This window comes from Dermochelys coriacea, chromosome 4, assembly GCF_009764565.3.
Source record: "Dermochelys coriacea isolate rDerCor1 chromosome 4, rDerCor1.pri.v4, whole genome shotgun sequence".
In the NCBI taxonomy this organism is placed as follows: Eukaryota; Metazoa; Chordata; order Testudines; family Dermochelyidae; genus Dermochelys; species Dermochelys coriacea.
In genome coordinates this window covers 118729136-118747706 of record NC_050071.1, presented here as the reverse complement: position 1 = coordinate 118747706, position 18571 = coordinate 118729136, and the positions used below count along the sequence as shown (strand labels likewise).

The 18571-nt window shown below is 48.0% G+C and overlaps 1 protein-coding gene across 5 annotated transcripts in view; it reads left to right on the top strand.

Moving 5' to 3' along the window:
• Positions 1-17725: 17725 nt before the first annotated feature.
• STX18 (syntaxin 18) overlaps positions 17726-18571 on the top strand; it is a 126918-nt gene continuing 126072 nt past the window's right edge. Inside the window, exon 1 of one of the 5 annotated variants that reach the window (XM_038400365.2) lies at positions 17726-17976. In XM_038400365.2, the coding sequence (XP_038256293.1) occupies positions 17815-17976 (162 nt within the window). In that variant the 5' untranslated portion in view covers positions 17726-17814. The remainder of the gene's footprint in view (positions 17977-18571) is intronic. The other 4 variants (XM_038400367.2, XM_043512428.1, XM_038400366.2 and 1 more) reach the window with 4 other exon arrangements.

Here is an 18571-nt window from a genome sequence, read left to right as displayed (position 1 = left end):
CTGCTGAATTGGAATTAATTTGCAAACTGGATACAATTAATTTAGGCTTGAATAGAGACTGGGAATGGATGAGTCATTACACAAAGTAAAACTATTTCCCCATGTTATTTCTCTCCCCACCCCCCACCGTTCCTCAGATATTCTTGTTAATTGCTGGAAATAGCCTACCTTGCTTGAAAACCTTTCATGGTGACCTCCTTTCCCCCCCCTGCTGCTGGTGATGGCTTATCTAAAGTGATCACTCTCCTTACAGTGTGTATGATAAACCCATTGTTTCATGTTCTCTGTGTGTGTATATCAATCTCCCCTCTGTTTTTTCCACCAAATGCATCCCATGAAGTGAGCTGTAGCTCACGAAAGCTTATGCTCCAATAAATTTGTTAGTCTCTAAGGTGCCACAAGTACTCCTTTTCTTTTTGCGAATACAGACTAACACGGCTGCTACTCTGAAATATAGTCAAGCTGTTTATCTTGGGAAGATCAATTGTTGGGGCCTTTGTCATGCAGGCCTGCTGTGCTATTTTAAGATACTGTCTAGCTGGACAGACATTGATGGCTTTATATGCATGGGGTTCTCAAACTGTATTGGGCCAATTCATAGAACCTATGTGTCTATCATGCCCTTCCCCACCTCTCAAAGCACAGAATTTATAAATAGAAGGAGGTATTTCTCCACGGTGCACCAAGGAGTGGTTAGCCACTGCAGCAGGTTTACAAACATAAATGCTGGGTGGTCTGGAAGGGTTCACAGTGCTGGGATCTTTTAGAACTCAGTTCTATTTAAATTAATGGAGAAAGGAAGGTTTGCCCCAGGACCACTCTGGACATTGCTGGTTTTGAAGCTGGTCCAGTTATTCTGGGATGCTCTGGTTAATGAAGTCATACACAGGCCACTTGGACAGAAGGAAGGAACATTTGAACTGTCCCTTGAGTAGTTGAAAACTGGTAGTTGTGTGGGCATTTGGCTGTCTGAACGGGGAGATGGCACTGCTTATGGAATTATTTGCAAGAAGCAGAAAACAAGCCCCAACCGTTATAGCTATGTGTTGTGTTCGTGCAGTAATTGTGAGACCAAGGGGAAAGCCTTAATGACGGGTGGGAGGCTGAGGTGCAGAGACTTGCTCAGTGATTCGAGCAGCCAGTAAGGCATCCCACAGAGACTGCTAGCACCTGGGGGAACATTGTCAGGGATGTCTATTGAACATGTGTAGCTATACATCCAGTTGCTAATCCATGGAAGTTGGGTTGGGATAGACTGTGAGCCAGTGCAGTACAGTTTGTTTGTAAAAGTCTATGAATTATTTTAGCTGTATTTAAAGGACTGTATGTGTTACATGCAATGATGAGTTGTAATGGACCAAATGGATTTGAAATGTTTTTTATTATGAAACAGTAATAAAGCCAAAAATAAAGTTTTCGTTGAACCCATGTTTTATTTGAAAATTCATTTACCAAAGCAATCTACTTACTGACCAACAAAGAGCAAACCTTTAAATAAAAACACAGTGTAAACCATATTGAAAGGTCAATAATGCAGACAGTGCAAAAATAACAGAGGAGGGGGAAGGCTTAAATTAGAGGCCCATATAGGTCTTTCCTGTGCCTCTTTTTATACACAGGGATCCTGGAGTTGAGTGCCCCAGCATAAAATTTTCTGGTGCATTGGAAGGCTCAAAAGTATTGGGCTCCCAGGAGCCAGTGTTTTCAGTAGGCAGATGTTGGACCTCAGAGGGGAATGGCCTCTGGGACAAGTGCTGTTCGAGTATGGTGAGGGGGAGTTGGTGTTGGTGCCAGTAGCCAGTTTTGTCCAGGTGCTGAAGGTTATAGCTGGATCCTGGCTTACAGGACTGCAGCACTCCTGGCCTAACAGGAGCATGTTTTGTAGAAGAGTCTTCTGGCTCAACACAATGCCTTGAGTGGCCTTTGTATCTCCCGGTCTTTTTTCCCATGCTCTCCTTCGCCATAGAAATGATTTGTATTTGTGTATTTGAGGCACTTCTATGATGTCAGAGGGGATATGGGGGAACATCAGGGGCTAAGCCCTCCTGCATCTCCTTTAGGCTGAACCTAGACTGAGATGGATGACTAGGAGCCAGAGAATGATCTTATTCAAAAAAGCAAAGAGCAGACCAGTGACAAACCCTGTGAAGTTGTTCACCAGGATGGCCCCTCCAGAAATGCTGCAGGAGTGGGAAGGCCTTGCGAGCTATGCCATGGGGCATGGGTGTGTGAGGCTATTCCTTACAGTGTGTGAACCCAAAATTGAGCAATTCCTTGGGCTTCAGTTCTGCTTTATTTCTGCAGCCAAGAAGACAGTGCAGAGAAAAATAGACAGTCCTCCAATGCTTGTCAGCTGGAATGCACGGCATTTAAACTTCATCAGGGAATAGTCCTGTTTGTAACTTTGTACTCCAGGCATGCAATGTCCATGTATACCGCAGGTAAACTACAAACACACTAACCAAGCTTCTTTCCCTGTAACCATTGTCTCAATAAACTGCCATGTTTTGCACAAATGATTTTTTTCATTATTCAAATATGCCGTGGGAGAGGAGCGGGCTGGGGCGGCAACTGTGCTGCCAGACTCCATATTGGGCTGGCAAATAGGATTTAGGGGGGAAAGGTGTTCGCTAGGCAGAAAGAGTTGAGGGAAAGGGAAAGAGGGGGATGGGCAAGTGCCCTCCATCCCTCGGTCCTGAAAATTGTCAATAGTTGTGGCTTTAGCACAAGACAGAAGCTGATCGCCCGAGTGGAGCAGCCAGCATTTTGGAAATATGTATGGGAAGGAGGGAGGCAGGGGCTGGATACTCAAAGGTCACCCAGAGAGAATAGCACAATAATAATAAATAATACATTGCAAGCATAGCTACTTACAGGCCAAAGTTCCCTGCAGAGGATCTGCCTCTTCAGTCCCAGCCAGAAATACTTTTGGGCTTGCCAGATGCAGATGGGGATGAAGGTATATTGCCCTTGGCTTTCTAAAAAGATCCTGGCTCTGCGGGGACAGCTTATCCCCAGTTGGCCTTGCCAGTTGTCCTCAGTGAGGGGTAGAGTGCAGCCTGCAGGCTCAGCTTGGTGTCTTGGACGGGTTGTGCTATAATCGCATAAGATCCCGCCCAGTTCATCATAAAAATGGACAGGTCACATGTCCTTTGCTGGATTATCCCGTTTTGTCCCTTGTTTCAATGTACTTACTCCTGAGTTGCTTGGTCTTTATCCAGCATTGTTGGTACCCTGGTCATGGCCCCTCTCGGACATCTGCTTGGCAAAGTCCACAAAAAGGTCTCTATTCTGGTGGCTGGCCATGAGAGCTTTCTATGTTGATGAGGTGATGAGATCCAGCGTCTCAGCATGACCTCAAGCAGCTTGAGGCATGTTGCAGGGCTTCTGGAGTGCTGTCCTAGTCATATCACAAGAATGCTGATTCCAGGAGCAAATGGGCAAGTTCTGTCTCTGTGTCAGCTTTTAAAGGGGAAAGGGGATATCCTGAGAATTTGACACCAGACCAGAGGAGGGCACACAGGTGAATAGACAGATCAGTGTTCAACTGCAAAGCACTGTGGGATAGCCATTGGAAGTGAGGAAAAAAGTGGTGCAGAGAAATTGCATCCACCCTAATAGACCACATTAATTCAATTTGCATCAAACCTAGTCCACTTTATTCTTTACTGCCATAAAATCACAGGAGTTTCTAATTGCTCCACTCTTGTCACAATTTCACCCTTCCTCCTGACTCTGTTAGCTCCCTCTAGTGTTCACAGTGGGTCAACTGGCAGAGCCAGGATTCAGCCCTGAATGTTGAAAAGCCAAACTTTATAAAGCTCCATAATTTTGTTTGTACTATATACAAAAAAATCTTTTGTACTTTGATTATGTAATTTAGATGGTATCTAGCATATCAGCAGACACACTTACAATACAGCTGTCCTCCAATACAATTTAAAAATGGTTTAATGTTATAGGGTACCCATGTCCCTGAATAATGCTAAAGACAGGTTGTTGTTTTTTCCCTAAACCCTTATTCAGACTTTAATGTTTCCCTGGACATCCCATATCACAGAAGATTTTAGGAAATGATACATTTCAAACTGGGTTTTAAGGATTTTTTTTGGTGTGGATTGGATAGTAGTGGTCGGAGTCAAAAGAAATAACATACCTTTGATGTTATTGCAAATTGCATTAGTATCTAGCAGCCACAGACAATGCAATTTGTTGCCATAGACAATGCAACTTACTTTGTCCAACTTGGAAAGTAGTGTGCTCTTCAGATCCATCTTTCTATACATGAACAGAAGCCTCTGTTCATTGGCTGAGCCTTAGTCAGGGCTACCAAGAAGACCAGGGCTTTATAAAGCAGTGAGCAAGCGACCAGAGAGCTTTGCGACTAGGGACCACTAACAGGGAGTTTCGAGAGGGAGTTTGGAAAGGGGGCGAGGTACACTTGCCATTCTTTGAAATCTTTAAACTAAACAAAAATCAAAACTTCTTGATTTAAACAAAAACCCTATCTTTACCCTAGGTAGCTGTAGGAAAAAATGCAGGCAAAAGCCCAGCAGCAGAGTGGGGGCTATCCTGTTTATTGCACTCAATGTAGCATGTATGATTACCTGCTCTGTGCATTTGGTGCAAGGAGCTCCTGGCCCTCAGAGACCGTGTACGGGTTTTGGAGGCCAGGGTGGTGGAACTGAAGGAGCTTTAGGGAGGCAGAGAGGTATGTTGATGAGGCTTTCTGGGACATTGTAGATTTGTCCCACCTCCGCTCAGACAGCCCCTGTGCTGCTAAGGAGTGTGAAAGGTCCAGAGAAGGAGAGCAGTCAACGGGAACAGAGGTAAACGTTCCCATAGTTTGGACCCTCCTTCCAGATGACGTTGGGGTATCCTCTCGCACTGAGGTTACCTCTCCGGGGGAGGGAACTCCAGTCATTAGGAAAAGGCAGGTGTTAGTAATGGGAGATTCAATCATTAGAAACATAGATAGCTGGGCTTGTGATGACTAGGAGAACCATATGGTGACTTGCTTGCCTGGTGCGAAGGTGGCAGATCTCTCGAGGCATCTAGATAGACTTATGTGTAGTGCTGGGGAGAAGCCGTACATGTAGGTACCAATGGTACATGTAGGTACCAATGACATAGGGAAGGGTAGGAGAGATGTTCTGGAGGCTAAATTTAGACTGCTAGGAAAGAGACTGAAATCCAGGACCTCTATGGTGGCATTCTCAGAAATGCTTCCAGTTCTACATGCAGGGCCAGGTAGGCAGACAGAGCTTCAGAGTCTCAATGCATGGATGAGACGATGGTATAGAGAGGAGGGATTTATATTTATTGGGAACTGGGGAAACTTTTGGGATAGGGGGAGCCGATACAGGAAGGATGGGCTCCACCTAAACCAGAATGGATCCAGACTGCTGGCACTTAACATTAAAAAAGTTGCAGAGCAGTTTTTAAACTAAGAGATGGGGGAAAGCCAATGGTTGCAGAGGCGCATGTGGATTGGACAGAGACTTCTCTTAGAGGAGAGTCTATTGATAGAGATTCTCTAGGTTTTCGTCAGGAGGAGAGTATGGAAGAGGATAAAGCATGGGCCAGATCAGATGAGCAACATTCACATAAAGAATCTGACACATCAGAAAGGGGCAGACAAATAAACAGTGACAAGTTTTTAAAGTGCTTGTACACAAATGATAGAAGTCTAAATAATAAGATGGATGAACTAGAGTGCCTTGTGTTAAAGGAGGATATTGATAGAATAGGCATCACAGAAACCTGGTGGAGTGAGGACAATCAATGGGACACAATCATTCCGGGGTACAAAATATATCGGAAGGACAGAACGGGTCATGCGGGGTGGAGAGTGGCACTATATGTGAAAGAAAATGTAGAATCAAATGAAATAAAAATCTTAAATGAATCCACATGTTCCACAGAATCTCTATGGATAGTAATTCCAAGCTCTAATAAGAATATAACAGTAGGGATCTATTATCAACCACCTGACCAGGACAGTGATAGTGACAATGAAATGCTAAGGGAGATTAGAGAGGCTAACAAAATAAAGAACTCAATAATAGTGGGGGATTTCAATTATCCCCATATTGACTGGGTACATGTCACCTCAGGAAGAAATGCAGAGACAAAATTTCTCGATACTTTATTTCTCGATACTTCTTGGAGCAGCTGGTACAGGAACCCACAAGGGGAGAGGCAACTCTTGATTTAGTCCTGAGTGGAGTGCAGGATCTGGTCCAAGAGGTAACTATAACAGGACCACTTGGAAATAGTGACCATAATATAACAACATTTAACATTCCTGTGGTGGGAAGAACACCTCAACAGCCCAATACCATGACACTTAATTTCAGAAAGCAGAACTAAGCAAAAATGAGGAGGTTAGTTAAACAGAAATTAAAAGGTACAGTGACTAGACTGAAATCCGTGCTAGCTGCATGGACACTTTTCAAAGACACCATAGTAGAGGCTCAACTTAAATGTATACCCCAAATTAAAAAACACAGTAAAAGAACTAAAAAAGAGCCACCGTGGCTTAACAACCATGTAAAAGAAGCAGTGAGAGATAAAAAGGCATCTTTTAAAAAGTGGAAGTCAAATCCTAGTGAGGTAAATAGAAAGGAGCATAAACACTGCCAAATTAAATGTAAAAATGTAATAAGAAAAGCCAAAAAGGAGTTTGAAGAACAGCTTGCCAAAAATTCAAAAGGTAATAACAAAATGTTTTTTAAGTACATCAGAAGCAGGAAGCCTGCTAAACAACCAGTGGGGCCCCGGGACGCTCGAGATACAAAAGGAGCACTTAAAGACGATAAAGGCATCACAGAGAAACTAAATGAATTCTTTGCTTTAGTCTTCACGGCTGAGGATGTTAGGGAGATTCCTAAACCTGAGCCGTCTTTTGTAGGCTACAAATCTGAGGAATTGTCACAGATTGAAGTGTCCCTAAAGGAGGTTTTGGAATTGAGAAACTTAACAGTAACAAGCCACCGGGACCAGATGGCATTCACCCAAGAGTTCTGAAAGTTCCACAATTTCACATTTGAGTTCTATTAACTATGTTTTGTAACCTGTCCTTTAAATCAGCTACTGAACCCAATGACTGGAAGATAGCTAATGTAACGCCAATATTTAAGAAAGCTCTAGAGGTGATCCTGGCAATTACAGATCGGTAAGTCGAACGTCAGTACTGGGCAAATTAGTTGAAACAATAGTAAAGAATAAAATTGTCAGACACAAAGAAGAATATAAATTGTTGGGCAAAAGTCAACATGGTTTCTGTAAAGGGAGATCATGTCTTACTAATCTATTAGAGTTCTTTGAGGGGGTCAACAAACATGTGGACAAAGGGAATGCAATGGACATAGTGTACTTAGATTTCCAGAAAGCCTTTGACAAAGTCCCTCACCAAAGGCTCTTACGTAAATTAAGTTGTCATGGGATAAGAGGGAAGATCCTTTCATGGATTGAGAACTGGTTAAAAGACAGGGAACAAAGGGTAGGAATAAATGGTAAATTTGCAGAATGGAGAGGGGTAACTAGTAGTGTTTCCCAATGGTCAGTCCTAGAACCAATCCTATTCAACTTATTCATAAATGATCTGGAGAAAGGGGTAAACAGTGAGGTGGCAAAGTCTGCAGATGATACTAAACTGCTCAAGATAGTTAAGACCAAAGCAGACTGTGAAGAACTTCAAAAACTAAGTGATTGGGCAACAAAATGGCAAATTAAATTTAGTGTGGATAAATGTAAAATAATGCACATTGGAAAAAATAACCCCAACTATACATACAGTATGATGGGGGCTAATTTATCTACAACTAATTAGGAGAAAGATCTTGGAGTCATCATGGATAGTTCTCATGAAGACATCCACGCAGTGTGCAGCAGCAATCAAAAAAGCAAACGGGATGTTAGGAATCATTAAAAAAGGGATAGAGAATAAGACAGAGAATATCTTATTGCCCTTATATAAATCCATGGTAAGCCCACATCTGGAATACTGTGTACAGATGTGGTCCCCTCATCTCAAAAAAGATATACTGGCATTAGAAAAGGTTCAGAAAAGGGCAACTAAAATGATTAGGAGTTTGGAACGGGTTCCATATGAGGAGAGATTAAAGAGGCTAGGACTTTTCAGCTTGGAAAAGAGGAGACTAAGGGGGGATATGATAGAGGTATATAAAATCATGAGTGGTGTGGAGAAAGTGAATAAGGAAAAGTTATTTACTTGTTCCCAAATATAAGAACTAGGGGCCACCAAATGAAATTAACGGGTAGCAGGTTTAAAAACAAATAAAAGGAAGTTCTTTTTCACCCAGCGCACAGTCAACCTGTGGAACTCCTTGCCTGAGGAGGTTGTGAAGGCTAGGATATAACAGAGTTTAAAAGAGAACTGGATAAATTCATGGAGGTTAAATCCATTAATGGCTATTAGCCACGGTGGGTAAGGAATGGTGTCCTAGCCTCTGTTTGTCAGACGGTGGAGATGGATGGCAGGAGAGAGATCACTAGATCATTACCTGTGAGGTTCACTCCCTCTGGGGCACCTGGCATTGGCCACTGTTGATAGACAGGATACTGGGCTGGACGGACCTTTGGTCTGACCCAGTATGGCCTTTCTTATGTTCTTAACATTACGTATATACTGAACATTCTTTCAGTGAGGCTCTTCATACAGACACTGTACTTTTTTCTTAGTTTAGTTTTAAACTCTGAAAAAGAGCTCTTTACAACATCCATGAAGTTGCTGAGTTTACTTTGAATTTGGGCCAGTAAGAATGCATGCAATTTGCTCAGTGATTTAAACAATCTTCAAATACAGCTTTTCTCCCCTTTTGATTTGCTGTGATTACAAATGTGATTTGTAAGCAAATTGCCTTACCTTTTGATATGTTGATTAAGTTTTCAACATTAACATCACATAGAAGGAGTTGCTGTTTCTATGCCAAAAAAATAGGGAACACATAAAATACATTAGGGGTAGTTTTATATAGTTATGGCCAAATTATTGCTGCTCCAGCATGAGTGTACTGGAAAAGGGAAAGTTCAGGAGCTTCTTTCCCTCTACTGAGCCACTCACGTACAGGAGACTGCATGTGACAGGGAATCTTGTGTTGCAGAGGATTAACCTGTCCCAGATCCCATTTATCCCAGAAGGGCTGCACTGGGGACAGCACTGGATACACCTGTTGCTGTTGCACAGATATATCAAGTTCTGATGCCCATCAAGTTCTCCTCACAATGGCTGGAAAATTATAGTTTGCAAAGGCCTAATGCCTCCAGGCATTGCTTGGGTCTCTCTCTGCAGAGGTATAACTGAGGCCTCAGTGTATACATTTTTACATATTTACCTGCCATGCTTATGGAAAGAATGTAGTTCTTTGTGTGTGTTTAGGAAATTTACTCCAACCTGAAAATCTTAAGTTTCAAGGTTGGTCTTTTTAGCAATTACAGGAAGCTACGGCATGTACTACTGAAACCTATCTGGCCCCAAACTTAGCTTTAAACTTTCAAAACAAGGTGCGCGCCTGTGGAACTGCAAATAACCACTGAGTAGATGCAGTTACTGTATACAGGAAGCTAGGATTAAGTTCAAATAAAAGGTCTGGCAACCAGTTCTTAGCTTTGTAGATTCAACTACTTTAAAATCAGTTGCTATCTGTTTATCTCTGCAGAGGAGGAGAAGGGTATTATATACCTAATGAGAAGATCCATTTAAGCAGCCTTCTCTCCAGGTAAAAAAAAAAATATTTTAACTTTTTCTTCTTCCAGATTAGCTGCTCAGTCTATTGCTGACAGATGAGATCAGCTATGCAAAATTTTAACACCATGTTGCCACTGAAACATATATCGTCTTCTGTCCTCATACTCTGAGTGGAAGTTTTAAAGACTGTAAAAGTTCAAGAATGGGTTCTGTAATTTTATTATGAATTAACCAATATTATAATTTTGCTATTTTCAGTAAATAGATGAAAAATATCTCATTCTCCATCCACACATTATGTCAAAAGCATGCAGGGGTCTAATAGACACAAGTAAAGACACAATCCTGGTTTTAAGAGTTTACAATCTTAAATCCTGATCCTGCAGAGAGTTATGTTTTTAAATTTATGCATTGTGAGTAATGCAATTGACCTCAGTAAGAGAATTCACAGTGCACAAAGTATGTGTGCAAGTCTTTTCAGAATCAGGACCTAAATTATACTTTGGGGTTTAAAATCTAAAAAATTTGGTTTAATATGCTGAAGCTCCCACTTCCCTCTTTTTCTGTTATACCAGTCATTGCTCAGATTTTTATTTACTTTAGCAAATAGGATTAATATGACCCTTTCAGCAAACAGTGAATCTCCCACGGTAATAGTTCAAATTTTCATTCCAAAATCATGTTTAATATACCATTTAATTATAAGTACCTACATGCATATAATAAAGCAAAAATTGAATAGGCCATGATATGAAATAAGCACCAATGAGATGCTGTTTCTGAACACAGGAAGATAGGATGAATGTCAAGGTTTCAAACACGTCTTTTATATTCCTAAGAGCTACAGTACAGTCAAATAGCATAAGAGCTATATTAGCTACAGTCCAATAATATAAAAACTCTAAATCTTATCCAAAACCAATTGGAGTCAATGAAAAAGTTTCCACTGACTTTTTATTTTTTGGCAGGTTTCAGAGTAGCAGCCGTGTTAGTCTGTATTCGCAAAAAGAAAAAAGGAGTACTTGTGGCACCTTAGAGACTAACAAATTTATTTGAGCATAAGTTTTCGTAAGCTACAGCTCACTTCATCGGATGCATCCGATGAAGTGAGCTGTAGCTCACGAAAGCTTATGCTCAAATAAATGTTAGTCTTTAAGGTGCCACAAGTACTCCTTTTCTTTTCTTTTTTGGATCAGGCTCCATAAGCTTAAGAATACATAGGAACTAGATCCTGATTCTGCCACCTTCTCTCACTTTTAATACCACCTTACTATGAGCCAAGCTGTGAACCTGTTATTTCTAGTGAGGAGGAGTTATCTGCCCAAGCAATCGCATTGACTTCAAGAAGAGTGCTGGTGCAAGTAACTGCTCATCAATGGGAGGAAGGGATTCACAACGTGGCCCTGTGTGAAAAGTCCCATTCATTTTAGGGAGACTGTTTGCAGAGTGAGGGACTACTCAGAGTAAGGGTGGCAGAATCATAGCCTGCAAGAAGTATGTTAACACATGGTAACAATATTAGTTATAATTGTCAAAAATATCTACAAAAGGTTCCATACCAGGGTGACAGCATGATCAACAAGTCATTATTTCTTGAATTTTATCAAGTATGTTTGTTTTATTCTTAGTAATGCAAAGAAAGGTGGACATATGCAATTTTAAAGAAACATATTTCTAAGTATCTATTTTATCATATGTGAATTCCAGGCTTTAATTACATACATATTTTGCTGAAATATCCCCCATACAGTATTTCTTAAATCTCAAAAGACCAATGGCATTTGACTGCTAGTTCACACAAATAATTGTGGCATTCCACAGACAGTGGGAGTCCCAGCCACCCCACGGCTGAAAGCGGGAGCCCATGCTCTCAGCCCTGGCTGGTCAATAGCGGGAGCCTGCGCTCTCAGCACTGTGTTTTCGCTTTCAGCCCAGGGCCCCTGCCCTCGGCCCCGCACAGCCAGAGCCCCCACTCTCAGCCCCAGGCGGACAGCAGAAAATCGTGGACAAGCAATAATGGACTTTATTGCCACAAATAATACTTTTCTGCAATTTTCCATGACTCACCTGCAACTCAGTAGCAATTTTTTGACAAGTATTCTGTAATTCAATAAAGGCCTGAATTATTATTAATATAATTACAGAAGACTCACTCATGGATCCCTAGTTAGGCTTGTGTTGAGCTTTTAAGGTAAAGCAGGATTATAATAATGGAAAAAACCCATCTTATTTATGCAGTTGTGGAGATCCTCAGATGCAATGTATTAACTTCAGTTCTGCTGTGGAAAGTGGCAGAATTTTGAGACCTCTATGAAGGTTCTGCTTTTTGGGGACTCCCATGGGAGTTTAGGGGCCAATAGCAGGCTGGGGAACTGTGGGAGCAGAGTTAGAGGTTACATTCTATGCAGATCCACCAGCCATTTCCAGACCCTCCTATCCCTTCTCCATGTACAGAAATTACTGGGGGGAAGCATCATAGCCTGCTGAGTGAGACTGCATTCCCCTCTATGCCTGCAGTCTTTTCTTGCACGAAGGCTGGCTACTTGTGCTCGCCCTGGGGAGAGTGAATTTGCCCCAATAATAATAATTAATCATAACAAATATTAAGTCTTCTCCAGCCCTTCCATTGAGTTGCTAGTGTCACTGCATGACAATTCAAAGTGCAATATACTATTGCCCCTTCTTCCATCACCAGTGTCCTGTTCCAAGACTACCATTGCCCCTCTGCTGAGTGATAGCAGATGTCCAGGGCCCTGCAGCTCAGCTTCCCAGTGGAGAAATCATTGACACATTAACTTGTTTTATTTACACTTATACATCAGTCATGGAACAGAGGTGGTCAACACATTGCATGCAGCCCTTCTTTCGGGAATCTCAGCCTAACAAAAATGCCCAGTTCCAGAGAACAAACCTGCTTCAATCAACTAATCAATTCTAATCAACATGTCTTCCCATGGTTGAGGAAACTAGGGCCGATCTATACTGGGAACTTACATCAGCATAGCTACTTCTCTCAGGGTCTGGATTTTCACACCCCCGAGAGAAGTGGCTATGCTTACCTAACCCCCAGTGTAGACAGTGCTAAACTGATGAAAGAATTCTTCTGTCCACCCTAGTTACCACCTCTTGGGGAGGTGGATTATCTTGCCAACAGCGTAGGTAGTGTCTACAGTGGCACACTGCAGCTGAGCCAGTGTTGCATTTTCAGTGTAGACATATCCCAAGAAAAAGAACTGGACAACTATAACACACTGTAATAGCACCACCTGCTGACACCTGCCATAACAATAAGAAAAGGAGCACTTGTGGCACCTTAGAGACTAACAAATTTATTAGAGCATAAGCTTTCGTGAGCTACAGCTCACTTCATCGGATGCATCCGATGAAGTGAGCTGTAGCTCACGAAAGCTTATGCTCTAATAAATTTGTTAGTCTCTAAGGTGCCACAAGTGCTCCTTTTCTTATTGCGAATACAGACTAACACGGCTGCTACTCTGAAACCTGCCATAACAATATTGTATATAAGAAAACATTGCATGAAAACACCCACCTAAGGCCAGGTCTACACTTACAAGTTTTGCAGACATAACTTTGTAGTTAGAGTTAGGATTTTTTTTCAACGACACTTATACTGGCAAAAGCCCTAGTGTAGATGCAGTTATACCATCAAAAAAGTGCTTTTGCCAAATACAGCTTGTTTCATTCACTGCAGAACTGCTGCCTAGCCATTCGGTCCCCAGCCTGTAGCAGGGCCTGGGATTCTTCCGTCCTAAGTGCAGGACTCCGCACTTGTCCTTGTTGAATCTCAGATTTCTTTTGGTCCAATCCTCCAATTTGTCTAGGTCACTCTGGACCATATCCCTACTCTCCAGCATATCTACCTCTCCTCCCAGTTTAGTGTCACCTGCGAATTTGCTGAGGGTGCAATTAATCCCATCATCCAGATCATTGATAAAGATGTTGAACAAAACCGGCCCCAGGACTGACCCCTAGGGCACTCCGCTTGATACCGGCTGCCAATGAGACATCAAGCCATTGATCACTACCCGTTGAGCCTGACAATGTAGCCAGCTTTCTATCCACCTTATAGTCAATTCATCCAATCCATACTTCTTTAACTTGCTGTCAAGAATACTGTGGGAGACCGTATCAAAAGCTTTGCTAAAGTAAAGTAAAGATATATCACTATGTTGCCTCCCTTATTCAGTAAGGGTCCCACAATTTTCCCTGACCTTCTTCTTGTTGCTAACATACCTGTAGAAACCCTTCACATCCCTTGCTAGCTGCAACTCCAATTGTGCCTTGGCCTTCCTGCATGCTCTAGCAATATTTTTATATTCCTCCCTAACTGTGGCAGTGCAGGGTCTCCCTGGGGGCTCACCCCCCGACACACACACACAGGGGCAGTGCAGGGTCTCCCTGGGGGCTCACCCCCCCGACACACACACACACACACACAGGGGCAGTGCAGGGTCTCCCTGGGGGCTCACCCCCCCCGACACACACACACACACAGGGGCAGTGCAGGGTCTCCCTGGGGGCTCACCCCCCCCGACACACACACACACACAGGGGCAGTGCAGGGTCTCCCTGGGGGCTCACCCCCCCGACACACACACACACACACACACACACACAGGGGCAATGCAGGGTCTCCCTGGGGGCTCACCCCGCCCCTGACACACACACACACACAGGGGCAGTGCAGGGTCTCCCTGGGGGCTCACCCCCCCGACACACACACACACACACACACAGGGGCAATGCAGGGTCTCCCTGGGGGCTCACCCCCCCCGACACACACACACACACACAGGGGCAATGCAGGGTCTCCCTGGGGGCTCACCCCCCCGACACACACACACACACAGGGGCAATGCAGGGTCTCCCTGGGGGCTCACCCCCCCGACACACACACACAGGGGCAATGCAGGGTCTCCCTGGGGGCTCTCTCCGCCCCGACACACACACACGCAGGGGCAGTGCAGGGTCTCCCTGGGGGCTCACCCCCCCGACACACACACACACACACAGGGGCAATGCAGGGTCTCCCTGGGGGCTCACCCCCCCGACACACACACACACAGGGGCAGTGCAGGGTCTCCCTGGGAGCTCACCCCCCCGACACACACACACACACACACACACACAGGGGCAATGCAGGGTCTCCCTGGGGGCTCACCCCCCCGACACACACACACACACACACACACACACACACACACACACACACACAGGGGCAATGCAGGGTCTCCCTGGGGGCTCACCCCCCCGACACACACACACACACACACACACAGGGGCAATGCAGGGTCTCCCTGGGGGCTCATCCCACCCCCGACACACACACACACACACACACACACACACACACAGGGGCAGTGCAGGGTCTCCCTGGGGGCTCACCCCCCCGACACACACACACGGGCAATGCAGGGTCTCCCTAGGGGCTCACCCCCCCGACACACACACACACACAGGGGCAATGCAGGGTCTCCCTGGGGGCTCACCCCCCCGACACACACACACACACACACACACAGGGGCAATGCAGGGTCTCCCTGGGGGCTCATCCCACCCCCGACACACACACACACACACACACACACACAGGGGCAGTGCAGGGTCTCCCTGGGGGCTCACCCCCCCGACACACACACACGGGCAATGCAGGGTCTCCCTAGGGGCTCACCCCCCCGACACACACACACACACAGGGGCAATGCAAGGTCTCCCTGGGGGCTCACCCCCCCGACCGACACACACACACACAGGGGCAATGCAAGGTCTCCCTGGGGGCTCACCCCCCCGACCGACACACACACACACACACAGGGGCAATGCAGGATCTCCCTGGGGGCTCACCCCCCCGACACACACACACACACACACACACACACACACACACACACACACAGGGGCAATGCAGGGTCTCCCTGGGGGCTCACCCCCCCGACACACACACAGGGGCAATGCAGGGTCTCCCTGGGGGCTCACCCCACCCCTGACACACACACACACACACACAGGGGCAGTGCAGGGTCTCCCTGGGGGCTCACCCCCCCGACACACACACACACACACACGGGCAATGCAGGGTCTCCCTGGGGGCTCACCCCCCCGACACACACCCACACACACACACAGGGGCAGTGCAGGGTCTCCCTGGGGGCTCACCCCCCCTGACACACACACACACACAGGGGCAGTGCAGGGTCCCCTGGGGGCTCACCCCCCCGACACACACACACACACAGGGGCAATGCAGGGTCTCCCTGGGGGCTCACCCCCCCGACACACACACACACACACACACGGGCAATGCAGGGTCTCCCTGGGGGCTCATCCCCCCGACACACACACACACACACACACACACACACACACAGGGGCAGTGCAGGGTCTCCCTGGGGGCTCACCCCCCCTGACACACACACACACAGGGGCAGTGCAGGGTCTCCCTGGGGGCTCACCCCCCCTGACACACACACACACACACACACAGGGGCAATGCAGGGTCTCCCTGGGGGCTCACCCCCCCGACACACACACACACACACACACACACAGGGGCAGTGCAGGGTCTCCCTGGGGGCTCACCCCCCCGACACACACACACACACACAGGGGCAGTGCAGGGTCTCCCTGGGGGCTCACCCCCCCCGACACACACACACACAGGGGCAGTGCAGGGTCTCCCTGGGGGCTCACCCCCCCTGACACACACACACACAGGGGCAGTGCAGGGTCTCCCTGGGGGCTCACCCCCCCCGACACACACACACACACACACACGGGCAATGCAGGGTCTCCCTGGGGGCTCACCCCCCCGACACACACACACACACACACGGGCAATGCAGGGTCTCCCCGGGGGCTCACCCCCCCGACACACACACACACACACACACACACACAGGGGCAGTGCAGGGTCTCCCTGGGGGCTCACCCCCCCCGACACACACACACACAGGGGCAGTGCAGGGTCTCCCTGGGGGCTCACCCCCCCCGACACACACACACACAGGGCAGTGCAGGGTCTCCCTGGGGGCTCACCCCCCCGACACACACACACACACAGGGGCAGTGCAGGGTCTCCCTGGGGGCTCACCCCCCCGACACACACACACACACACACAGGGGCAATGCAGGGTCTCCCTGGGGGCTCACCCCCCCGACACACACACACACACACAGGGGCAATGCAGGGTCTCCCCGGGGGCTCACCCCCCCGACACACACACACACACACACACACACAGGGGCAGTGCAGGGTCTCCCTGGGGGCTCACCCCCCCGACACACACACACACAGGGGCAGTGCAGGGTCTCCCTGGGGGCTCACCCCCCCTGACACACACACACACAGGGGCAGTGCAGGGTCTCCCTGGGGGCTCACCCCCCCGACACACACACACACACAGGGGCAGTGCAGGGTCCCTGGGGGCTCACCCCCCCGACACACACACACACAGGGGCAGTGCAGGGTCTCCCTGGGGGCTCACCCCCCCGACACACACACACACACACACAGGGGCAATGCAGGGTCTCCCCGGGGGCTCACCCCCCCGACACACACACACACACACACACACAGGGGCAGTGCAGGGTCTCCCTGGGGCTCACCCCCCCGACACACACACACACAGGGGCAGTGCAGGGTCTCCCTGGGGGCTCACCCCCCCTGACACACACACACACAGGGGCAGTGCAGGGTCTCCCTGGGGGCTCACCCCCCCCGACACACACACACACACACACACACACACAGGGGCAGTGCAGGGTCTCCCTGGGGGCTCACCCCCCCGACACACACACACACACAGGGGCAGTGCAGGGTCTCCCTGGGGGCTCACCCCCCCGACACACACACACACACAGGGGCAGTGCAGGGTCTCCCTGGGGGGCTGGGGGGTCTCACGCTGGGACTAGGGCTGCCTCTGGCTTCTCTCCCTGGCGCGGCGCCGGGGCCGGCCGGATAAGGCGGCGGAACCCCGCGCGGCGGGCCGAGTTGTGCGGGGAGGACTGTGCGGAGGCACCGGGGCCGGCGTGCCTGGCTGGCAGCCGGTGACAGCGGGCCGGGCCGGCGGGAGCGGGGCGCCATGGCCGTGGACATCACGCTGCTGTTCAAAGCCAGCGTGAAGACGGTGAAGACCCGCAACAAGGCGCTGGGGGTCCCGGCCGGCGAGAGCCCCAGGGACGAGCTGCTCAAGCGGGGCAGCCAGCGGCCCAAGAGCGACTTCTCCTGCCGGGCCCGCGAGGTGGTGAGTGCGGGGGCCTGCCCCGGGGAGGGGACCCAGGCGTCCGGGAAGGAAGACGCTTGGGGGAGGGGGGCAATAGCAGTAACAGCCAACCGCCCCGCCTGCCCAGGCGCCTCTCCCCGAGCCCCGCCCCGCAGCTGCAGGTGAGCCGCAGATGAGTGCCGTGCAAAGTGACGGGCTGGGGGGCTCTCTTCTCCTTCTCCCCCTTTAACTTCGGGCACTTGGCAACCCCCGCTCCCGCCTAGGCGCTGTCTCTCTTTCCCCGTTATAACCCCCCCCTCGTCCTGCCGGCGGCGGTGCCCATTGAGTCCCTCTGCCGTCGCGGGTCAGAGAGCAGGCTGCGGGCTTTCAGGAGGAGGCTGCTTTTAAAAGGCTCCGTTCCCACGGAGACCCAAGGCGCTGGCCGGGCACTTCTGAAGAAATCTGCCCGCTGGTCGTTGACTTTCTGTGGGACTTTCACGCAAGAAGACGAGAGAAAGAAAACATGAGAATAAATAAAATAATAGCCAACAGTATCATTGTAAAACGCTCAGCAATTGGTGTGGGGACTCAGGAGAACCTAGAACTACTCTCAACGCTTTAAAAAAAAAAAATACTA